At 35.3% G+C, this 22,086-nt stretch overlaps 3 protein-coding genes across 3 annotated transcripts; all 3 read right to left on the reverse strand.

Annotated features, from left to right (window-relative positions):
• Positions 1 to 4,262: 4,262 nt before the first annotated feature.
• LOC102438013 (olfactory receptor 1044) lies at positions 4,263 to 5,222 on the reverse strand. Its single transcript, XM_006091923.1, has one exon. The coding sequence runs from the start codon at positions 5,220 to 5,222 to the stop codon at positions 4,263 to 4,265; it is 960 nt and encodes a 319-aa protein (XP_006091985.1).
• A 3,985-nt stretch (positions 5,223 to 9,207) lies between these two features.
• Positions 9,208 to 10,167, reverse strand: LOC102426713 (olfactory receptor 8U1-like). Its single transcript, XM_014458451.1, is given in 1 exon segment — positions 9,208 to 10,167. A coding segment is annotated over 1 exon segment (960 nt).
• Positions 10,168 to 15,319: 5,152 nt separating this feature from the next.
• Positions 15,320 to 16,267, reverse strand: LOC102438323 (olfactory receptor 8J1-like). Its single transcript, XM_006091924.1, has one exon. The coding sequence runs from the start codon at positions 16,265 to 16,267 to the stop codon at positions 15,320 to 15,322; it is 948 nt and encodes a 315-aa protein (XP_006091986.1).
• Between the last annotated feature and the right edge of the window lie 5,819 nt (positions 16,268 to 22,086).

Raw genomic sequence — 22,086 nt, forward strand, 5'->3', positions numbered from 1 at the left:
AATTCTTACAACTCAACACTAAACAAGCAAACAATTCAGTTAAAAAATGAGCAGAGGACCTGAACAGACACTTCTCCCAAGAAGACATACAAATGGACAACAGATATATGAAAAGATGCTCAACTTTACTAGCTACCAGGGAAATGCAAATAAAATCTATAATGAGATATCACCTCACACCTACAAGAGAGGCACTAATGAGTGTTGGAGGGGTTGTGGAGAAAAAGGAACCCTCATTCACTGCTGGTGGGAATGCAAACTGATACAGCCACTATGGAAACATTGTGGAGGTTCCTCAGAAAGTTAAAAATAAAATTACCATATGAACTAGTAACCCCTCTTCCAAAAACTTTGAAAACATTTATTTGCCAAGATATATGCACCCTTTTGTTAATAGTGGCATTATTCACAGTGGCCAAGACATGGGAACAGCTGAAGGGTCCTTTGATAGGTGATTGGATAAAGAAGATATGGTACATATGCAATGGAATACTACTCAGCCATAAGGAAGGATGAAATACTACCATTTGTGACACCATGGTTGGATCTTAAAAATGTCATGCTAAAAGAAACAAGTCAGATAGAAAAAGTAAAAAAACCATATGATTTCACTTATATGTGGGATATAAAACTGAAAGAAATGAACAAACAAGAAAGATAAACAAACAAAAACTTATAGACACAGACAAGAGTATGGTGGTTGCCAGGGAAAAATAGGATTGTGAATTTTTTGGCTGTCTTTTGGCAGAATACACAGCAGTGAACAATTTTTCATATTGTAAAACAGCTTTTAATTATAAAGAGACATCGTTTTAGTATCTATCGCCAAGTCAGTAAATGATCAAAAGTGAGTAACATTTGGGCAACATGGTTCTCAACCTTCCTAATGCCACGACCCTTTAATACAGTTCCTCATGTTGTGGTAACCCCCAACCATAAAATTATTTTCGTTGCTACTTCATAACTGTAATTTTGCTACTGTTATGAATCGTCATGTAAATACCTGACATGCAGGATGTATTTTCATTGTTACAAATTGAACATAATTAAAGCATAGTGATTAATCACAAAAACAATATGTAATTATATATGTATTTTCTGATGGTCTTAGGCGACCCCTGTGAAAGGGTCATTCGACCCCCAAAAGGGTCACGACCCACAGGTTGAGAACCGCTGATTTAGAAGAACTAAATTTCACAGGGCATTTTTATGAACTCAAGCTGTATTATGAATGCTTAAAAGCTTGTGGAATTGAAATTATGCTTTCCTTTACTAAACAGAAAAGATGTTAATTTGATTTTCCTTTATCGCAACATTGTCTCAGGTAGCCTAATATGCACCTTCTACATGGTTTAGACAGATAAAACATAACAAAATATAAAAAGCATCACCCTTACATTTATTTTCTCCTTGGAAACTTTATCTTGATTACTACTTTATCTTTTTTTCCCTTTCACCACTTTTGAACCAAACATCTCAGAACAGACATCTACCCTCAGTTTCTCAATCATATTTATATCTTAACCAAGTATAACCCACTTTCTTTTCCCATTTAACCAAGAAATGCCCTCACCAAGTTTACTATCACTTGTTTATTCCAAAATCCAATAAAGCCTTTTTCTTTGGCAGCTCTTCAACACTGAACTCTGCATTAGACATGTTCTTCAAACTCTTTCCAAAGCCCCCACTGTTTCTTCCTTACACCTTCAGGTTCAATGACCTTTCTAATCCTATGTCCTCTGGAGGCATCTGTGTGCCATATATATATATATATATATATATATATATATATATATATATATATAGTGTCAGCAATAAAAATAGAAAACACAAAGTTGTTTTATAATCACAAAAAATAAGAGAAAGAAATACTTGTCTGATTGAAAACAAATATCCTCAAAAAGGTCAAAACTATTTTATAAAATCATCATCAAATTTAAGTAAAAATCATGACAATTTTTTTCCGTTATATTAATAGTTACATAGAAAGTCTCTTCAGTTTTAACCCGAAATTTTTAAAAGTTATTTTGAATAGTTTTCCAAATGTTCAATATTTTAAGATTAGGCTTAATAAATAAAAAAACTATCAATTTAAACACTCTTTTACTCTTAAATATTTTTTATCCGTTGTTTTGATCCTATGACAATAGATTTAACAGCTGACACTGTTTTCACCTTCATATTGCTATGGAAACTGAGGCATGCATAAACTCAATAAACTGTCTGAGACCTTTGATGTAGCAAATATTAGACCCAGCATTCACATTAAGATCAAACTCCAAGAATTGATACTCTAATAGAACAGCTGTGACACAAAGCACCAGCCGGACAGGAGGTTGTAAATTCTCTTGATTTAATGATAAAATTTTGTTACATACAATACAGACTCAAAATCTGCTACAGGAGCTTTGTGTGCAAACAGGGAACCACTGAAATCTTCAAATGGGAGGTAAATGTATCTAAATAGAAGATGAGGAAAGAAACATTGAGAACTGTGGATTAGACTAACCCTGTGTCTCTATGATACATCAAAAATTATAATAAAATCAAAGTGGACTCTGACCTAAAAATTTTTTAAGAAATATTTTTATTTTAATGTAATCTCTTTCTAGATATTAATAGCATATTTCTAGTATTTTGTCATTAGCATTCAAATGACCCTAAGATAAAAAAATTATTAAGTGGTATGAATGATTCACAAACTCAAAGCCATTTTCTGTGTACTTGAAAATTGTAAAATTATCATTGCATTAATTTGAAAAATATACTCTAATATTTATGGCTATAACATTATCTATATTACAGTGTATAGTAATTCTCATTTATCAATTGCTCCCTCAAATTCATTAGGAGAGTTGGGATGATAATTTAGGTCTTTAGGCTCATAGAAAGAAAAAAATGATATGCAAGTGCTTACAATTTACTATTAGCCTTTTCCATATTGTTTAATCTTTAAAAAGACTCCAAATTTAGTAACAACATTATTTAATTGATAAACTTTGAGAGCTTGCACATACTACAGAGCCATTCTTTAACAATAGCATGTGTTCTTTTACGTTGCCTGCTGTGTTCATTGTGTTATAAGCTATAACATAATCAATAGTAACCAACTTACCCAAGGTTTGCTTAGTATAACTGCAAATGATCCTTGTTATTGCCAAAATGGCCTATATGCTTCAATTATTTTGAATATATTTGTTTAGAATGTATGATGCCCCTCTGGAATTCTATCCTTGAGTTAGATTATTATTTTTTTAAAGATAACTGGAAAAAATATAATGAGGTCTCCTAGGCATAAAAAAAGCAGTTCTCTCAGAGTCTTTTGAGACCAAACCAGATTTCCAGGTAAGTGGAAAGCCATGTTAAAGTAATGATATAAATAAAGTTAAGATGCAGTACTATTCTCTTTAATAAAGACAAATTGTTAAATATATAAAATGAAAATGTTTTATATTTTCTTAAATTTTTTCAAGATATTAGCAAATCAGGGAACAATTATTTAGACTATGCATCTTTGCCTTTCATGTGAGATATTGTTAATGCAACCAGAGAATCTTGAACTGGGGATTTTGGAGGAGTGGAGAGTCTGAACTTTAGTCTCTGTTCTACTTATAACTAGTTATATATTCAGGTATTAGCTTTTTATGCATTCTTTTATTTGAGAAATGGGGAAATTGTTTACAATCTTATGAACTAAAGAATTAATCATTTTTAATATGTTTTCTATTTGAAAAATGAGATAAATGGTGGTTAATTCTTATGGTTATTTTTACTTTCAGAAATTTGATCCTAAATGAACATCTTCAGAAAAATTTATTATTCATTGAACACCTATTTAGAAATCTCATATTGAGACCAGGCATGGACATGGAAACAACCCAAGACAGAAAAAATTAAGAACCATACGATTTCACTCATATGTGGGATATAAAACTGAAAGCAACAAATGAACAAACAAAAAAAAACAAGTAAAAACTCACAGACACAGACAGCAGTATGTTGGTTACCAGAGGGAAGGAGGTGGGGATTTGTAAAGTGTAAAGGGGGTCAAATATATGGTGACAGAAGGAGATTTGACTTTGGGTGGTGGGCCCACAATGCAATATGTAGATCATGTATCATAGAATTGTACACCTGAAACTTACATAATCTTATTGACTAATGTTGCCGTCTTATTAAAAAAAAAAGACTAGGCACTCTGATAGTTTTTTAAGAGAAAAAGAAAATCAGGCCATAAAGAAAATACTTTTTATTTGCTTAAGTCACTTTCTTAATTTAATGAACAGAAAAGTCTGGTTTCTATTGACGATGACTTTCTTCAGAGCGTCTTTCACCTCCTTGTTCCTAAGACTGTAGATCAAGGGGTTCAGCATGGGAATGATCACTGTGTAGAAAACAGAGGCCATCTTATCTGTGTCAAGGGAATGGTTAGAGCTTGGCTGTAAGTACATAAAGATCAGGGTCCCATAGAATATGGTGACTGCCAGCATGTGGGAGCCACATGTGGAGAAAGCCTTGCGTCTTCCCTCAGCTGAGCGCATCCTCAGGATTGTAGAAATAATGTATACGTAGGAGACAAAGACAACCAGCAGGGAAGATATGAACATGATACCAGCACAGGCAAAGATCCACAGCTGTTTGGAGTGTGTGTCTGAGGAAGTTAGCCTGAGGAGAGGCATGTCATCACAATAGAAATGGTTGATGACATTAGAGTGGCAATAGGAGAGGCGAAAGGTGAGGATGGTATGAAACAGTGCAACCAGGAAGCTATAGCTGTAGGGGACAGCCACAAGCTGAATGCAGATTCCTGGGGACATCACAACCATGTAGAGGAGAGGGTTACAAATGGCCACATAACGGTCATAGGCCATGGAAGCCAGAAGCAAGCATTCGGCTGTCATGAAGGCCAGGAAACAGCCTAACTGAGCAGCACAGGCATTGAAGGAGATAACATTTTGTTTGTATAAGAAATTCCCAAGCATTTTGGGTGTAATGACAGAAGTATAACAGAAATCAACAAAAGCCAGGTTGCTAAGGAAGAAGTACATTGGTGTGTTGAGTCTTGCATCTGTCTTAATGACTAGGACCAAACCCAGGTTGCCTACTACTGTGAAGAGGTAGATGGATAAGAAAACCACAAAGAGAGGCATCTTTAAGTCCTGACGATCTGTGAGGCCCATGAGAATAAACTCCTTTACCTGGGTACAATTGATGTGGGCCATGGACCTTCAGTGTGTCTGGATGGAGAGAAGAGAACTAAATCCATATTAATTAAATTAACCTTAAAACTCTAAAATGGGTTTTTATTACTTAACTTCCTAAAAATCAGTTTTATTGATAATATGAAAGTGTTAATATTAAAATGATTAGTGGTCTACTTGGAATCTGGGATGGAACGAAGAGTAAAAGTAAATATTTTGGAGGAAATACTTATTTCTTTCACCCAAATCAATTGCGTTTTAAAAATAAGAGTGGCATGGTAGTAAGCAGTCCATATTGGCTCTCTGTTCGAAGCTGTTGTGTATTATATTATTTACAATTAAATATTGATTTTTCAAAACTCAAAAAATATTATTGGTATTGAAAAAAGTTAACATGAATAACACAAAGGAAAATGAATGTTCTGTAGTAACATCACTCTTCAAACCTGTTAGTAAATTTATAATGTCATGTGCCATATTTCTTTTTCTTTCACTTTATCCATACAACAATTAAAAATAATTTTGAGGAAACTAATAAATTGCTTTGTTTCACAGTGGATGTGACTTGGCATATTGGACAGATAAAGTTACTAATATTTCCTGTCTTTTCAGTGACTAATGGCTTTTATATACTACACCTCTTGCTCAGGTAATGTCAAAAAGTTTTCATCCAATCTACTGAATGAGAGAAAATATTTATAAATCATATTGTAATAAGGGGTTGGTATCCAAAATATATAAAAAATTCATACAACTCAATAGCAAGAAACCCCACACAAAACACAGAAAAAACTCCTCACAAAACATAAACAATTAGATTAACAGGTGGGCAGAAGATCTAAATACTAAACATTTTCCCAAAGAAGACATACAAATGGCCAATAGGCACATGAATAGATGCTTAACCTCATTATTCACCAGGGGAATGCAAATAAAAACCACAATGACGTATCAACTCATGCTTGTTATAAAAAAAACAAAACACCAACACATGCTAGTAAGAGATAATAAGGATTGGCAAGAATGTGGAAAAAAGGGAACCCGTGTACACTTTTGATGAGAATGTAAATTCGTACAGACACTGTGGAAATCAATATGGGGGTTTGTCAAAAATAAATATTGAACTACCATAGGATCTGACAATTCCACTTCTGGGTATTTACCTGAAGAAAATGAATACACTAAAGATTACTACAGCCAATAACCATCATGATATGGGTAAGACAATTAAAGTTTTAAAATCCTAGTCTGTGGCCCCACAAATATATAAAATCCATTTTGAAACAAGCAACTTTTGATAGGAAATTTGGTTTCCAAGTCCCAAGATACCAGCTAAGTCTTCACTGTTTTGTACCTGTAAGACCTTCAGTATGTCATCTCATCTTATTTTGATGCATATATAGGCAAACATATTTGAAAGCATATTTTATAAGACCTTTTACCATCTAACCCAAATATTTATAATGTTTTAAAAATTAGAAAATATTGAATATAACATATTATATTCAAATTATATTCACATTGCTTCTGTCACAACCAACACACAGTAATCTAATCAGAACATTTGTTTTGTGGTCTTTAATTACTATATGCCCTTACATGCTTCTCTACTTTCATATATGCTTTTTTCTATGCTCATCTCTACCAGGTTTATGGGGATAAAGAGTTGAAGGGAGAACTTCTAATTATCTTTCAAGGCCTACCAAAATCCTACCTCTTCTACAAAGACTCCTTGATTTCTAATGTCCATGATCTGATACCCAAGTTTCCCTCTTTGTGATGGAGAAACATTTTACACATAGTTCATTTATATGACATTTAACATTAATGGCAACCATCTATTTCCACATTTTTCTCTTGATAAATTGTGGACTTCATGCATAAAACTCATGATTTTTCATACATTTTCTACTCTAGTCTTTTCTAGATGCTTGGTGTGGAGAATTAAAGATTAATATTTGTGCCCGGCCAGCATGCCTCTGTGGTTGAGCATTGACCTATGAACCAGCAGGTCACAGTTTGATTCCTAGTCAGGGCACATGCCTGGGATGAGGGCTTGATCCCCATATGGGGTATGCAGGAGGCAGCCAATCAATTATTTTTTCTCATCATTTATGTTTCTATCTCTCTCAATAAAAAATATGTTAAAAAGATTAATTTTTGTAATAATATTTCAATATTCATTCCCCTTGCTCATAAATAATGTCCTTAGGGCATTATGAGACATATTGATGACTTGATTTCAACACTTTCACTTCTCATCATAGGTACAATTATTAGCTTTTGCAAAAATGAGAAGAGTTTTGACAGAGATTACAGTCTAGCCAGTTAAGTGCCTGACTTATTCAAATGGTATAATAGATTCTATTTTGGAGACCTCAAATCTTATTTTCATTTCAAACTAATAAGAACTATATTATATGTAATATCAGAAATATATACAGAAATAAAATTAAAGAGAACACTCTACCCTATTTTCAGAAAATGCCACCTAAATTTTTTTAAGGACATTCTATTTTCTTCTACTTAATTTAAAAATGACTATCTTGATCCCAATTTTAAAATGCAGCCGTTGAATCTACCTGAGTAGAGGGCATTCCTATTTCTTCTGCAAGTGGGTTTGGGCAGCCACAAACTGCTGGGTTTTGTCAGTGACTCTAACCCAAGGGATCTTACGTAAGAGTATGATGCAGGTAAGATCATCAGAAAAATTACAGTCCAAACTCCATAGGGATCCCAAGGCAGGCTGGAGATCAATTAACATTACCTCTGGTTCTGAGGAAACACCCCTCTGTGGCTCTCCCTTTAGTCTGACATTATTGCCTTTAGTCTGACATTATTGCCTAGATGACAATGGTTTAGGGCAGACTTTCTCAACGTTGGCACTACAGTGGGGCCTTGACTTACGAGTGTCCAGACTAACGAGTTTTTCGAGATACAAGCCGTCTCTCAGCCAATTTTTTGCTTTGAGTTGTGAGCTAAAATTCGGGTTATGAGCCAGCTTCAGATACCCCACCGCTAGTTGGCGCAGCGAACGTCACAGTGAATGCCACAACATCAGCCCAGCACCACGTGTCTCACTCATTCACTTTTTGATTTGACATACGAGTAATTTGAGTTACGAGCTTCGTCACGGAACGAATTAAACTCGTAAGTCAAGGCCCCACTGTATTACCATTTGGGGATGGATAACTTTTGTGTGAGAGACTCCTTTGTGCTTTGTAGATTACTCAGCTCATCCCCAGCCTCAACACTCTAGACCAGTGATGGCGAACCTATGACACGCGTGTCAGAGGTGACACGTGAACTCATTTTTTGGTTGGTTTTTCTTTGTTAAATGGCATTTAAATTTATAAAATAAATATCAAAAATATAAGTCTTTGTTTTACTATGGTTGCAAATATCAAAAAATTTCTATATGTGACACGGCACCAGAGTTAAGTTAGGGTTTTTCAAAATGCTGACACCCCGAGCTCAAAAGGTTCGCCATCACTGCTCTAGACAACAATACTATTCCTTTATACCCCCTTGTCATGATGAAAATCAATAATATTTGCAGACATTGACAAATCTCCCCAGGGGAAAGAAAATCATGCCTGATTGACACCACTAGTTTGCAGTGGTCTCTTGGCACTTAATTTGAAAGATATTATTAAAGCACTCATAAGTATGTTAAAACGCTCTTATAATCCTAAACTGGGTATTCAGAGTGCCTTCACTTTTATTTTTGGCCAATAACTAGTTATGTAACTAGCAAATGAGATCATGGAATTTCAAAAATTCACATTTTTTCATTTCAGAAATAACACAATGTAAATTCTTATGGTAGTTGCTAAAAATAAATTATAACTTTAAGCCAAACTTGCATACAAAGAATTGAGAGAATGATTTCATTTCACAGTGAACAAATCTTTATTCAGAACCAACTAAGATCAAGACACTCAACTAGTTTTATTATTATAGGGGGAAAAGCTCATTAAGGACAGGTCACTTTTGTATAGTCAAATCATTTTTCAAATTTCAGGAACCCAGAAGCCTGGTTTCTATTGATGGTAACTTTCTTCAGGGCGTCTTTCACATCCTTATTCCTGAGGCTGTAGATCAAGGGGTTCAGCATGGGAATGATCACTGTGTAGAAGACAGAGGCCATCTTATCTGTGTCAAGGGAATGGTTAGAACTTGGCTGTAAGTACATAAAGATCAGGGTCCCATAGAATATGGTGACTGCCAGCATGTGGGAGCCACATGTGGAGAAGGCTTTGCGTCTTCCCTCAGCTGAGCGCATCCTCAGGATGGCAAAAATAATAAACATGTAGGAGACAAAGACAATGAGAACAGAGGAAATGAACGTGATACCAGCACAGGCAAAGATCCACAGCTGTTTGGAGTGTGTGTCTGAGGAAGTTAGCCTGAGGAGAGGCATGTCATCACAATAGAAATGGTTGATGACATTAGAGTGGCAATAGGAGAGGCGAAAGGTGAGGATAGTATGAAACAGTGCCATCAGGAAGCTATAGCTGTAGGGGACAGCCACAAGCTGAATGCAGATTCCTGGGGACATCACAACCATGTAGAGGAGAGGGTTACAAATGGCCACCTATCGGTCATAAGCCATGGAAGCGAGTAGCAAACACTCAGATACCATGAAAGTGAGGAAACAGCCTAACTGAGCAGCACAGGCATTGAAGGAGATAACATTTTGTTTGTATAAGAAATTTCCAAGCATTTTGGGGGTAATGACAGAAGCATAACAGAAATCAACAAAAGCCAGGTTGCTAAGAAAGAAGTACATTGGTGTGTTGAGTTTTGCATCAGTTTTAATAACTAGGATCAAGCCTAGATTGCCTACTACTGTAAAGAGGTAGATGGTTAAGAAAACCACAAAAAGAGGCATCTTCCATTCCTTTTGATTTGCGAGGCCCATAAAAATAAACTCTTGTACTTGGGTGCAATTAATATGGGCCATATCTCTTCAAGGCATCTGCATGAGGAAGTAGAGAAAAGAGGAAAAATCAAGTTGCCATTCCCACAAGTGGTGTTTTATACTTTAGTGTCTTGTAAAGAGGTTTTGTTTCTAATAAAGACTGCTATCATACTAGGATATTGGGAACAGGATGGATGGCAGACAGAGATATATGTGGGACAAGCATATGTCTCCTCTCCCAAGGCATTATATATACAAAGATGGGTGCTATGCAATAGTCCACCTTGCCTTGGTTTCTATTCAAAGGTCTTATCCATTAAGCTATTTAAAACTGTAAGCTGCCTTGTTAAAATTTATTTTTTTATTGAAAATATGTTGACATAAATAGCATAAAAGAAAACAAATCTGCAGTGACACCACTGTGACAGATGTCATTGTACCTGTGCCGACACAGCTCCACAGTGTCCTAACACTTTCAGAAACATTTTATATGTAATTGTATATATTATATATATAATGGTAATAATTTATCACTTTAAGGTTACTACAGTCTGCAAAATAATATTTATAGTCATGCTAATAATGCAAATACTAAAACAGGTAAGTACAGAAGGTGCAATAAGGCAATTATTTACATCATTTCATCCCATTGAACTTTAAGTCAAAACCACATTATTATGCCCATTGTACAGATGAGGAAGAGGAGCCTGGAAAAGAAACACCCAAAACAAAATCAGATGGCTGCTATAAGTACAGTTAGTTGGGTTTCAAATCCATATGTTTCTGACTCAACGTCCACACCTCACTACTATACTGTCAATATTGCATATCTTATTTATTCTGTTATTAGAAACTTAAATTATTTCTAGGTTTTGATTACTATAGTATTGAACAAACATCTTTATCTCTAAAAGATAAACTTACATGACCAAAGAGAATAAATCCTTACATAATTTTATAATATATTGTAATTTAGAATAAAATTGATGTTTTCTTTCTAAGAAATTCAGAAATGTATGTCTCCTTAAAAGCTGATTTATAAACTTCTTGTGCTTTGTGGCAAAAACAGAGTCTGAAAGCACGGAGCTCATAAACATCCATAATAATACTCTCATTACCTGGCATGCACTTATCTTGCATGTTCTTTTGTACTCTACTGCAATCTGCTCTATTTCATTTAAATAAAATAATTCTGATCAAGATTCTAAAAACAGAGTTCATGATCTACTAGTAGTGACAAACACAGTTTCAAAAGCTAAACTTCATCAACAGAAGACCATCACCATTTTCACCAACATAAAAGTAGATTCACAGTTTATCTATGAACAGCTCCAAGAGACACTTCCCACCCTGATCTGCATATTCTGTCTTTATCCTATGTCTTGATGATGTCTAATTGTCACTTCTTTTGGCATCTATTTCAATCCACTCATTCCCTCATTTAATAATATATGTTGGGAACTACTAATTTCCAGACACTGGAGTCTGAAGATAGAGCATTGAAAAAACAGACAATATAGTAGACTACAAAGAATGAAACCTTTATCCAAATTTTCTTTATTTTTCTGGTCTCTTTTCCTCTCATTTTTTTTCCTACTTTCAGAACAAAAAGACAAAATAAAACTCTGACATTTGTACATACAAACCATTTTACTTCATAAAAAATAAAATATGAATTACATTTGAAAAGCATATGTGACTTTAAAAAAAAAAATGCCGAAATTGGTCTAGCTCAGTGGATAGAGCGTTGGCCTGCGGACTGAAGGGTCCCAGGTTCGATTTCCGGTCGGGGGCATGTACCTGGGTTGCGGGCACATCCCCTGTAGGAGATGTGCAGGAGGCAGCTGATCGATGGTTCTCTCTCATCGATGTTTCTAGCTCTCTATCTCTCTCCCTTCCTCTCTGTAAAAAATCAATAAAATATATTTAAAAAAAAAAGAAAAGCATATGTGACTTTTTAGGGACAATCTTGTCCCTAAAAATTTTTATAATCCCAACTCCACTCAACTGTTCTAACATCTATGGACATCCATTGGTATCATTAATATAACTAGTCTTCATTTGTCAATAACAATATTCCCTCCATGCTTCTCTACTTTCTTCCTTGCCATTCCTAGTCCCCTTCCCTACAAACAAAAAGGATAGTTGAAGGGAAAATTTTATTTATTTTTCAAAACCTGTGGAAATATCGCCTCTTCATTGAAGAGCCATTTCCCATGTTGAGTTACAATATTTCATATTTGTGTTCTAGAATCACTTTAGACATACTTCCCTTATATTTCTTCTCATATTTATAACAGCCATCTGTTTCATACCTCTTCCCCTGATATACATAGACACTTTGTGATTGAGAGCCATGCTGCCTCTTTGTTTTTTCCCATTTACTGTTACAGCCTCTTCTCAATGGTAGTTAATATGGAATAAAATATTAATTATTTATTAATGTAAGATTACTATAATAATAATTATAATAATAATTATGTTTAAATATTTCTTCCCCTTATTCTTAAGTTATATTTTTTGTTTTGGAAAATATCTCTAGGAACATCGTGGTGACCTTTGTCTAATATCTATTAGGTGAAGAGGTATAGAAAGAGATAGTTGTTATATGGTGATATATATGTGTGTGTGTGTGTGTGTGCATATATATGTGTGTGTCAGTATATAATTTTGCAATTTTTTGTGAATTAAAATATGTTAATTGATTGCCGATTATGTATTATATATCTTTCTGGGTTTTGAAGTCATAACAAATAATGGTCAGAGTTATCCATCAAAAAGCATAGAGTATAAAACCAGAAAGATGGAAATCAAGCAGATTGAGAATAGTGAGTTAAAATAATCTAATAGAGTTAAGTGCTGGATACAAAATAACATATGAGAGGAGGCCCTGTTACTTGAAAACTTTAAGGGGAGGTAGTGGAGATAATGTTTCCCTGGGTAAATATAAAAAACAATAAGGAAATAGTTAAGGAAAAGATGGTTTTTAGCATAAAACATGCAAAAAAATGGAGTGTAAGTACATGTAGGATTTCCACAAATCCTAAATGTATGAATGGGTAATGCTTATTCAACCTTACCTTCCAGACATGGTTCTGACTTTAATTAACTACATGAGTTGGGGAAAAATCACTTGAACATATTGAAACTCAACTTACTCATCTAAATATGTAAAAAAAGTGATTCAACTAGGTTGTCTGTTCACTTCCTTCTAGTCCTTCAGTTGTTCTTGTCCATTTCAAACCTAGATGATCTTGATACTTCCATCAAAATGAATAAATTCAGAAAAAAGCATTATCTTTATTTTAGAAAATGTATTTCAAACATTTTTTATTCTAGTCCATTGTATTTAGTCTTTAATTTTTATCTTGAGCTACTGTAGCAATGTCATTACACATCAAGGAGTCAAAGACACAATTTTAAAATATAATTGCTAACCTACCTGGATTAGATGGTGCTCTTATTTATCCTCGCAAATAGGGTCTGGGTAGCAGATGATTGCATGGTTTTGTCAGTTCCTCTGTCCCAAAGGATCTTACCTCAAAGCATGATGCAAGCAAATTATAAGAAAAATTACAGTCCATGCTCACCCGGGATGCCGAGGAAGGATGAAGCGTTGTTGATGTGATTTCTCGTTTTTGAAGAACTGTGTATCTATGGCTCTGCCTTTAGTATAATATTATTGCTCTAAAGTTATAACTCTTAAAATGCTATACTTATTTTTAAAAATTATTTTTGCTGTAGATTATTAGTGTCAGTCTTCAAATTTCGCTTTTAAAGGCCGGTAGGAATTACCTTTAAATTTTTTTGACAAATACCTTTCAGGAAACTGTGTATCCAATTCCTCCAAGGACCACCCTCTCAATACTGTATGCACAAGACATTTGGTAAACGTTTTGTGTCTTAGCTGGTATCCTAATTGCTCTGAACTAGATGATGAATAAGAAATATATCATCAAAGTAGTGTGTGTGGGGGGGAAAGGGGTGGATTTGTGTTTTTATATACTACTATGAATTTAAAATTTGCCCTTAGTTTTCAATTACACAAATATTTCATTATAATAATGAACTCTTTGTCTCAAAACAGTGGTCATAGTAGATGATATAAAACTTTTTCATTCTTAGCTTTTCTTACTATCTTTCTATTTTAGGAATTGTGATGACATTTGACTCCAGTTTAGAAATTGTTTCAACTTTGTTTTCTCATGGATCATAATCTTATTCTTTTTTAGTTGAATTTACTGGGGTGACATTGGTTCACAAAACTATACAGGTCTCAAGTGTACAACTCAGTAAAATATCATCTGCACACTGCAACATGCATCAATCTCTCCAAGCAACGTTTCTTTCCTTCCACGTTTCCCCCACCTTTTGTCCACCTTCACCAACCCCCCTAACCCCTTTCCCCTCTGGCTATCACACACTGTTCCATATATATATATAGTTTATTTATTTGTTTAATCCCTTCACCTTCTTTCATCCAGCCATGCCCAAGCCCCCTCCCCTCTGACAAATGTCAGTCTGTTCCATGATTCATGCCTCTGTTTCTCTTTTGTTCACTGGTTTATTTTGTTCATTAGATTCCACATATAAGTGAGATCACATGGTATTTGTCTTTCTCTGAATGGTTTGTTTCACTTAGCATAATAATCTCCAGGTCCATAAACTCACCAGTGGTTTATATGTTTTTTATTCAAATGATATTAAGAAAGAGTTAAGAAGTTTTATTTTAGATATACTTGTTAGTTTAATTTTGTTAACTTAGTTATTAAAAGGATTTTAGCCATCTTTCATTACAATTCTTCAAGATGAAACAATCTGTTTTACCCAAAGATAGCCAGGAATTTAAAAAAAGCAAAAAATAAGAAAGATTGAATGACTTACTTATCTAATCCACATTTCATTGCTCAGTTTTAACTTATTTATTTTCTTATTTTTCTCCTGACTCCAAGAAATATTTATTTCAATCTACATACCTGCATAATCCTTAGCAAAGTTAGTGAATAACACCTAGCTTCTGTATTAACCACATAACAATAAGACCTTTAGTTTATGTTTTAACTCCTAAATCTTGGTCCCTTTTAACTCCAAGGATTACTTGGAAACCTGTGAGTCAGCCACCTGACCTTTACTTTCTCTGACACAGTGGCAGCCTATCTTACCCATCTCTTCACTCACCTACAGAGCTCTAAAATCACATTGATTTAAAAGAACAGAATACATTTGTCAGCAATCTCTTTAAGGCAGCCTTCACGTCCTTATTCCTCAGGCTATAGATCATGGGATTCAGCATGGGGATCACAAGTGTGTAAAACACAGAAGCCATTTTATCAGTGTCCAGAGAATGGCTAGTTCGAGGCTGCAAATACATGGATAGTAGTGTCCCATAGAAAACTGTGATGGCTGTCATATGGGAAGCACATGTGGAAAAGGCTTTTATCCTTCCTTCTGATGAACGTATCCTTAAAATGGATAGAACAATGTTGAAATATGATACTAGAACTATAGTCATGGAACAAACCAAATTTGTAGCTGCAGATACAAAAATGAGTGTTTCTGGGAAGTAAGTATCAGAGCAGGACAAGGCTAACAGAGGGACAGTATCACAGTAAAAGTGATTGATCACATTGGAAGAGCAGTAAGACATAGAGAATACAGAAGATGACGTCACAATAGCTGTGGAAAAGCTATAGGCATAAGTGAGTGATACCAGCAGAAGGCAGATCTGGCGAGATAAAACCACCATGTAGAGCAGGGGGTTACAAATGGCCACATAGCGGTCGTAGGCCATCACGGCTAACATGGAAACCTCAGCTACAATGAAAAACAAAAACCCTCCCAGTTGGGTGGCACATTCATAGTAGGAGATGGTTTTCTTTCTTACTAAAAAGTTGACCAGCATTTTAGGGGCAATGACAGTAGAGTTGCCAAGATTGACGATAGCCAAGTGCCGGAGGAAAAAGTACATGGGGGTCTGAAGTCGAGAGTCAACACTGGTGAGAGTGATGATGCTCAGGTTCCCAGCCAAGGTCAGCCCATAGATAACCAGGAAAACAAAGAAGAGTGGAATCTGGAGGTCTGGACTGCCCGAGACGCCTGTGAGGATAAACTCGATGACCCAGGTGAAGTTTTCAGGAGCCATGAATGAGTTTGGGAATTCATCTGCTTGAGGAAAAAAGAAATGGTTAGAAAAGTTAAGGGACTGCCATTAGATGGCAAAGGCAATTTCTTAGGTGAGATATCCTGTAATTACGTGTGATTCTAACTCAGTTATTAAAGTTTCTAGATCTAATAAATAAACATTTCAATCATTTGAGAGAGAGAAAAAGCAAGTACAGCAATTTAAACAGATGATCCAGCATTATAAATGTTTGAGGATTTACTCCCTACAATCTTATTAAATTATGAGGATGTTACTACTTTGCAAACAAACATTTGAAGCCATGATTCATCTGATGTCTCTTGTATTGAATGGAAGAAAGGCTAGAGAAATAGTATGGCCCCAATTAATTGAAAATGTCTTCTTATGATTTCTTCACCCAAGACTTCTTGCTTTTTTCCCCTTCAGAATAGGTGATTCTAATCACTATTCTGCCCCATTTTTTATTCTATCTTCTATACCTTCTACTAGTTAGCACTTTGAACTTGCATATTCTACCATCCATACCTGTTAACTGCTTTTCTTACTTCTCATCTTAATAACTCAGTCAGAAATACATAAAGGTATGTCCACAGATCTATTTTTCAGGTTACTGATTATCTTTTTAGCTTAAAAAGATTATTTCTGTAAAAAATCTATGGCTTTTGTAATTCAATCCACTCTGCTTTACTGGACACAACTTCCTTTTTTCTCTTTCATGACTCTTTTCCTTCTTGCCCCTCAAGTTTATGCAAATCCTCATATTCTTTCCACTGTTTTATTATAACCTGTAATTTTATTGATATAATTTTATAACATTATTTTAAAATTTTATAAAACATATCCCACCTAAATTTTTAGTTAATCTTTTTCTTAAGATTTATTTTTTAACATTCTCTTTTAGGTCAGTTACAGATTTGAGGGCAACCCTGTAAATGAACATTTTCTTCCTTGGTTTTATTCTTTCCTTGAGAAAATTATAAAGTTTCTGTCCTATCTGTGCCAGGCCAGCACAGCCAAGGATTCAGTGAGCCTGGTCCCGGGGCGGCGAAGGATGTAGAAAAGACAGACAGAGAGAATAAGCTGGGCCTAGGTGGATCTTCCTGTGCCTGGCTGAGGCCACAGAGAGAGATCCAGAGGCAAGCTGAGCCTTTATTTTATAGTCAGAGGTAAACAAGGTAGTGGTCACCATAGTTACAATGTTCTTGTGAGTTTCACTTGTTTTGGCAGCACTTGCTGCATCTCCCTCAGCCCATTAGCTTCCCAGATAAGATCTAGGGAGCTTCATAAGGTCAAGCCTAATTATACTAAGAGGGCTGTGCCCTCTAAGCTGGGACTTGTTTGTGGCTTTGCCAACAGGTCAGTCAGAGGCTTAATCCTATACCCGCTCCCTACACTATCAAACCAGGAATCAAGCCTTGCAGTGTCTCTCCTCAAATAGGAGCCCTTCTTTTTGAGGTCTCCTCAACTAAAACCTTTGCAGACTTTTTTTTTTTACTATCAGATAGATGGCTTATCACTTCATTGATAACATTTTATGCTTCTGTACATATATTTCCTGTATGTTAGCAGATTGCATAGAAAAGTTTTTGAGAGAACTTGTGATGGATGGTTACATTCTAAAAAAGGATTATCATTTGGAGTTTAGGTAGTTGTACGGTATATACAGTTTTCTCTCACATCCTATGAAACACGCAGTTTTCACTTTAGCTAATAATGCAGAAACAAAACTTTGATATAAATCACCTCAGTGAGCAAAATTCCATAGCTTCAGTAGTGATATAATTTAAGTACATAAGATGTAATAATGTTAGCTTTCATTTGGAAACATAAATAGCTGGATGATATTTAAAGCCTTGTATTCTAAACATGTTGTAAATATTGGAAACAAGCCTTACTTTTAATAGTGTATTATTTGATTGTATACAACGTCCATTTCTTTCGAAAATGAAAGTTGAGTGGATCAGTTTGAGGAATAGTTGGGATCTTTTAAAGGCCATTATAGAAAAATAAGATACATATTTTCTACCCACCTGTAATGGAGAGTCTGTGTCAGCTTCAAGTGAGCATCTGTGTGGCTGTGGCAGTAGGAGTTTACGGGCTCTATAAACCTTTGAGACCCCAACTCTGAGGCACTGATGACTCTAGGATCCCCAAGCTGCCTTTTACATCTTTGGGGAAGATGCCGCCTGGGATGGTTCCTTAACTAGATCTCCCTCTAGGAGTTCAATCAGATGCTCCTTGAATCTCCTCTGTGGCAGTCTGGACTTACCTTAATGAACTTACTCATGTATTATTGCCATTTTGAAGGTTTATCATCACACAATGAAAAAGATAAGTCAGTAAATGTTAGTATCCTTTCTTGGAAAATTAAAAAGAAAAAATACTACATGGAAAAAAGGTTTCAATGCTTAGCCTTTTCTCAGCATTTTTTTCAAATTACTATGCACATACATGAAACATTTATTAAGATGTGAAAAATCCCTATTGTTTATTTTAGAAATGAAAAGCAATACTATATCCTGTTATATGTAGAAGGCTACTTATTACAGCATTTTTTAGAGTGGCAAAAGAAATAAAAACATACAAACAAAAAATTTCCAACGAAGAATGCCCAAATACAATGTGACTGAGCTGCACTCCACAATAGTATGCTGATATTAAAAAAAGCTAAAACAATAAAATAATGCTTTTTGATCAAGAAATATGCTGATGATGAATTCTCAAGTAAGAAAGTTTCAGGGAACATGATGTATTACAATTTTTTTTTGAATTACAGAATTTAATTTGCTTGCTGTTACCAATTTGTTCAAATCTGGCCCCCTTGCTTTCAGAGAGAGCATGAATGCAGACCTTGAGTTCCACAGTGACACTGTGGAGAATTGTCTAAAGCCATGAACATCTAAATATTGAATCAATCAGTCATAGACTATTTAGTATAAAATAATCCAAATGCCATTCAGTTTTGTGAATTTTGCCAAAATGAGAAATCTTGCAGTATCTCATTTTTTCCCAGGTTTAAAGGTGTATTTTTTTTTTCAAGTGAAATCACACAGTAGTTGTCCTTTTGTGCCTGGCTTATTGCACTTAGCCTAATATCCTACAGGTTAATTCATTTTGTAGCGTGTGTCAGAATTTCTTTCCTTTTCAAGGCTGAGTAATATTCTATAGTATGTATGCACCACATTTTATCCATCAATAGACATAAGATGCTTCCACCTTTTGGCTACTGTGAATAATGCTGCCATGAGTATGAATGTACAAATATCTTTGGAATTCTTGCTTTCAAGTCTTTTGGGTAAAATACCCAGAAATTGAATTTGGGGTCATATGACAAATCTATTTTTAATTTTTTGAGGAATAGCCATTCTGTTTCACAACAGCTACACCATTTTACACTCCCACCAACAGTGCACAAGGGTTCCAATTCTTTCTCATTCTGGCCAATACTAGTTCTTTATTATCTTATCTAATAAAGGGGGAATATGCAAATTGACTGTCACTCCATAACTGTCAAGATGGCTATACCCACAGCGGAGGCAGGGATTACATAACACAAGATGGCTGCACCCATAGCGGAGGCCAAGTTTTTGTAATGAGCCTTAACAAGCAATCAGCAGGGACCTGTGGCTGCATGGTGCTGGGCTGGGGCAGGGGACCTGAGGCTGAGCCCCCCACCTGGCGGGGCTTGACAAGGGTGGGGCCAGCTAGGTCTGGATCTCGCCCAATGGGGGTGGAGCCAGCTGGATCTGGGTCTCGCGTGATTTTGAGGAGCCACGGGTGTGCGGGGACTTGACTCTGGGTCCCACAGCACACCCCAGACTCTGACAGGAGGAAGATTTTCATATGCATTTTACTAATTTTTCTTTCATCTCTGACACTTCTATTATAGAGAAAGGGCAAGTAGCAATATTAAAATATTTCCTCTAATTAATCCCATTTAATGTGCATGAATTTCATGCACTGGCCACTAGTTTTTATGATAATAGACATCTTGATGGGTGTGAAGTGGTATCTCATTGTGATTTTGATTTATATTTTTGTATTAATTAGTGATATTGAGCTTCTTTCATGTGCTAATTGGTATATGTCCATCTTCTTCAGAGACATGTCTATTCAAGTCCTTTGCCCATATTTTTTAATTGGAGTGTTCTCTGTTACTGAGTTGTTGGATTTATTTAAATATTCTGGATGTTATAATTCCTCATCAAATACATAATTTAAAAATATTATTTTTTTCCTATTCTGTGGGTTGCCTTTTCACTCAGTTGGTAGTGTTCTTTGATGTGCAAAAGTTTTAAATTTTGATTAAGTCCAGTTTATCCATTTCTTATTTGTTGCTTCTGCATATGGTTTCATATCCAGAATTCACTGCCAAATCCATTGTCATGAAAGGTTTTCCTATATTATCTTCTAAGCGTTTTATAATTTTAGTTTTTATATTTAAGCTTTGAATCCCTTTGAATTAATTTTTATAAATGGTTTAAGGTAGTAGTCCAACTTCATTCTTCTGCAGGTGGACATCTAGTTTCCCTAGCATCCTTGCTGAAAATAGTCATTTCCTGTACTGTTTTAGCATCCTTGTTGAAAATCATTTGACCATATATGTGAGGGTTTACTTCTGGGTTCTGGGTTCTATTTTTTTTATTGTTTAGAGTATTACAAATAGTATTATATACTAGTATGTCTCCTTTTTCCCCCATTGACCTCCCCCCTGCCTCCCTGCCCCCCAGCACATGCCCTCTCCCCTCTAGTGTCTGTGTCCTTTGGTTATGCTTATATGCATGCATACAAGTCCTGTGGTTGATCCCTTACCTTCCCCTCCCCTCCCCTGCCTTCCCGCTGAAGTTTGACAGTCTGTTCGATGCTTCTTTGTCTCTGTATCTATTTTTGTTCATCAATTTATGAAGTTCATTATATTCCACAAATGAGTGAGGTCATGTGATATTTATCTTTCTCAGACTGGCTTATTTCGCTTAGCATAATGCTCTCCAGTTCCATCCATGCTGTTGCAAATGGTAAGAATTCCTTCTTTTTTTTACAGCAGCATAGTTTTCCATTGTGTAGATGTACCATAGGTTTTTAATCCACTCATCTGCTGATGGGCACTTAAGCTGTTTCCAAATTTTAGCTATGTAAATTGTCCTGCTATGAACATAGGGGTGCATATATCCTTTCTGATTGGTGGTTCTGTTTTCTTGGGATATACTAGTAGTCCTAGAAGTGGGATTATTGGGTCAAATGGAAGTTCCATTTTTAATTTTTTGAGGTAATTTTCCTCAGCGACTACACCAGTCTGCATTCCCACCAGCAGTGCAAGAGGGTTCCTTTTTCTCTGCATCCTCTCCAGCACTTGTCGTTTGTTGATTTGTTGATGATAGCCATTCTGACAGGTGTGAGATGGTACCTCATTGTTGTTTTGATCTGAGTTCTATTTCATTGGTCTATATGTTTTTCTTTATGCCAGAACCACACCATTTTGATTACTGTACTTTTTAGCAAGTTTTGAAATCAGGCAGGGTGATGATACCTCCAACTTTGTTCTTTTTCATCTTTGTTTTTAGTATTCAGGGTTTCTTGAATTTCTATATAAGTGTTAAAGTGGATTTTTCTACTTCTGAGAAAAAATCACTGGGATCCTAATAGAGATTACATTCAATGTGTAGATTGGTTTGGGTGGTATGCACATTTTAAGAATAAATCTTCCAGTTAATGAAAAGGAATGTCTTTCCACTTATTTGTGTCTCCTTTAATTTCCTTTAGCAATATTTTATGGTTTTAAATGTACAAGTCTTCTACCTTCTTGGTTAAGTTTACTCTCA

This window comes from Myotis lucifugus, unplaced genomic scaffold (genome assembly GCF_000147115.1).
Source record: "Myotis lucifugus unplaced genomic scaffold, Myoluc2.0 scaffold_97, whole genome shotgun sequence".
NCBI classification, from domain to species: Eukaryota; Metazoa; Chordata; class Mammalia; order Chiroptera; family Vespertilionidae; genus Myotis; species Myotis lucifugus.

Bases quoted from the DNA above. Each gene is read 5' to 3' on its own strand.
- LOC102438013 (XM_006091923.1), bottom strand. From the start codon at position 5,222: ATGGCCCACATCAATTGTACCCAGGTAAAGGAGTTTATTCTCATGGGC.
- LOC102438323 (XM_006091924.1), bottom strand. From the start codon at position 16,267: ATGGCTCCTGAAAACTTCACCTGGGTCATCGAGTTTATCCTCACAGGC.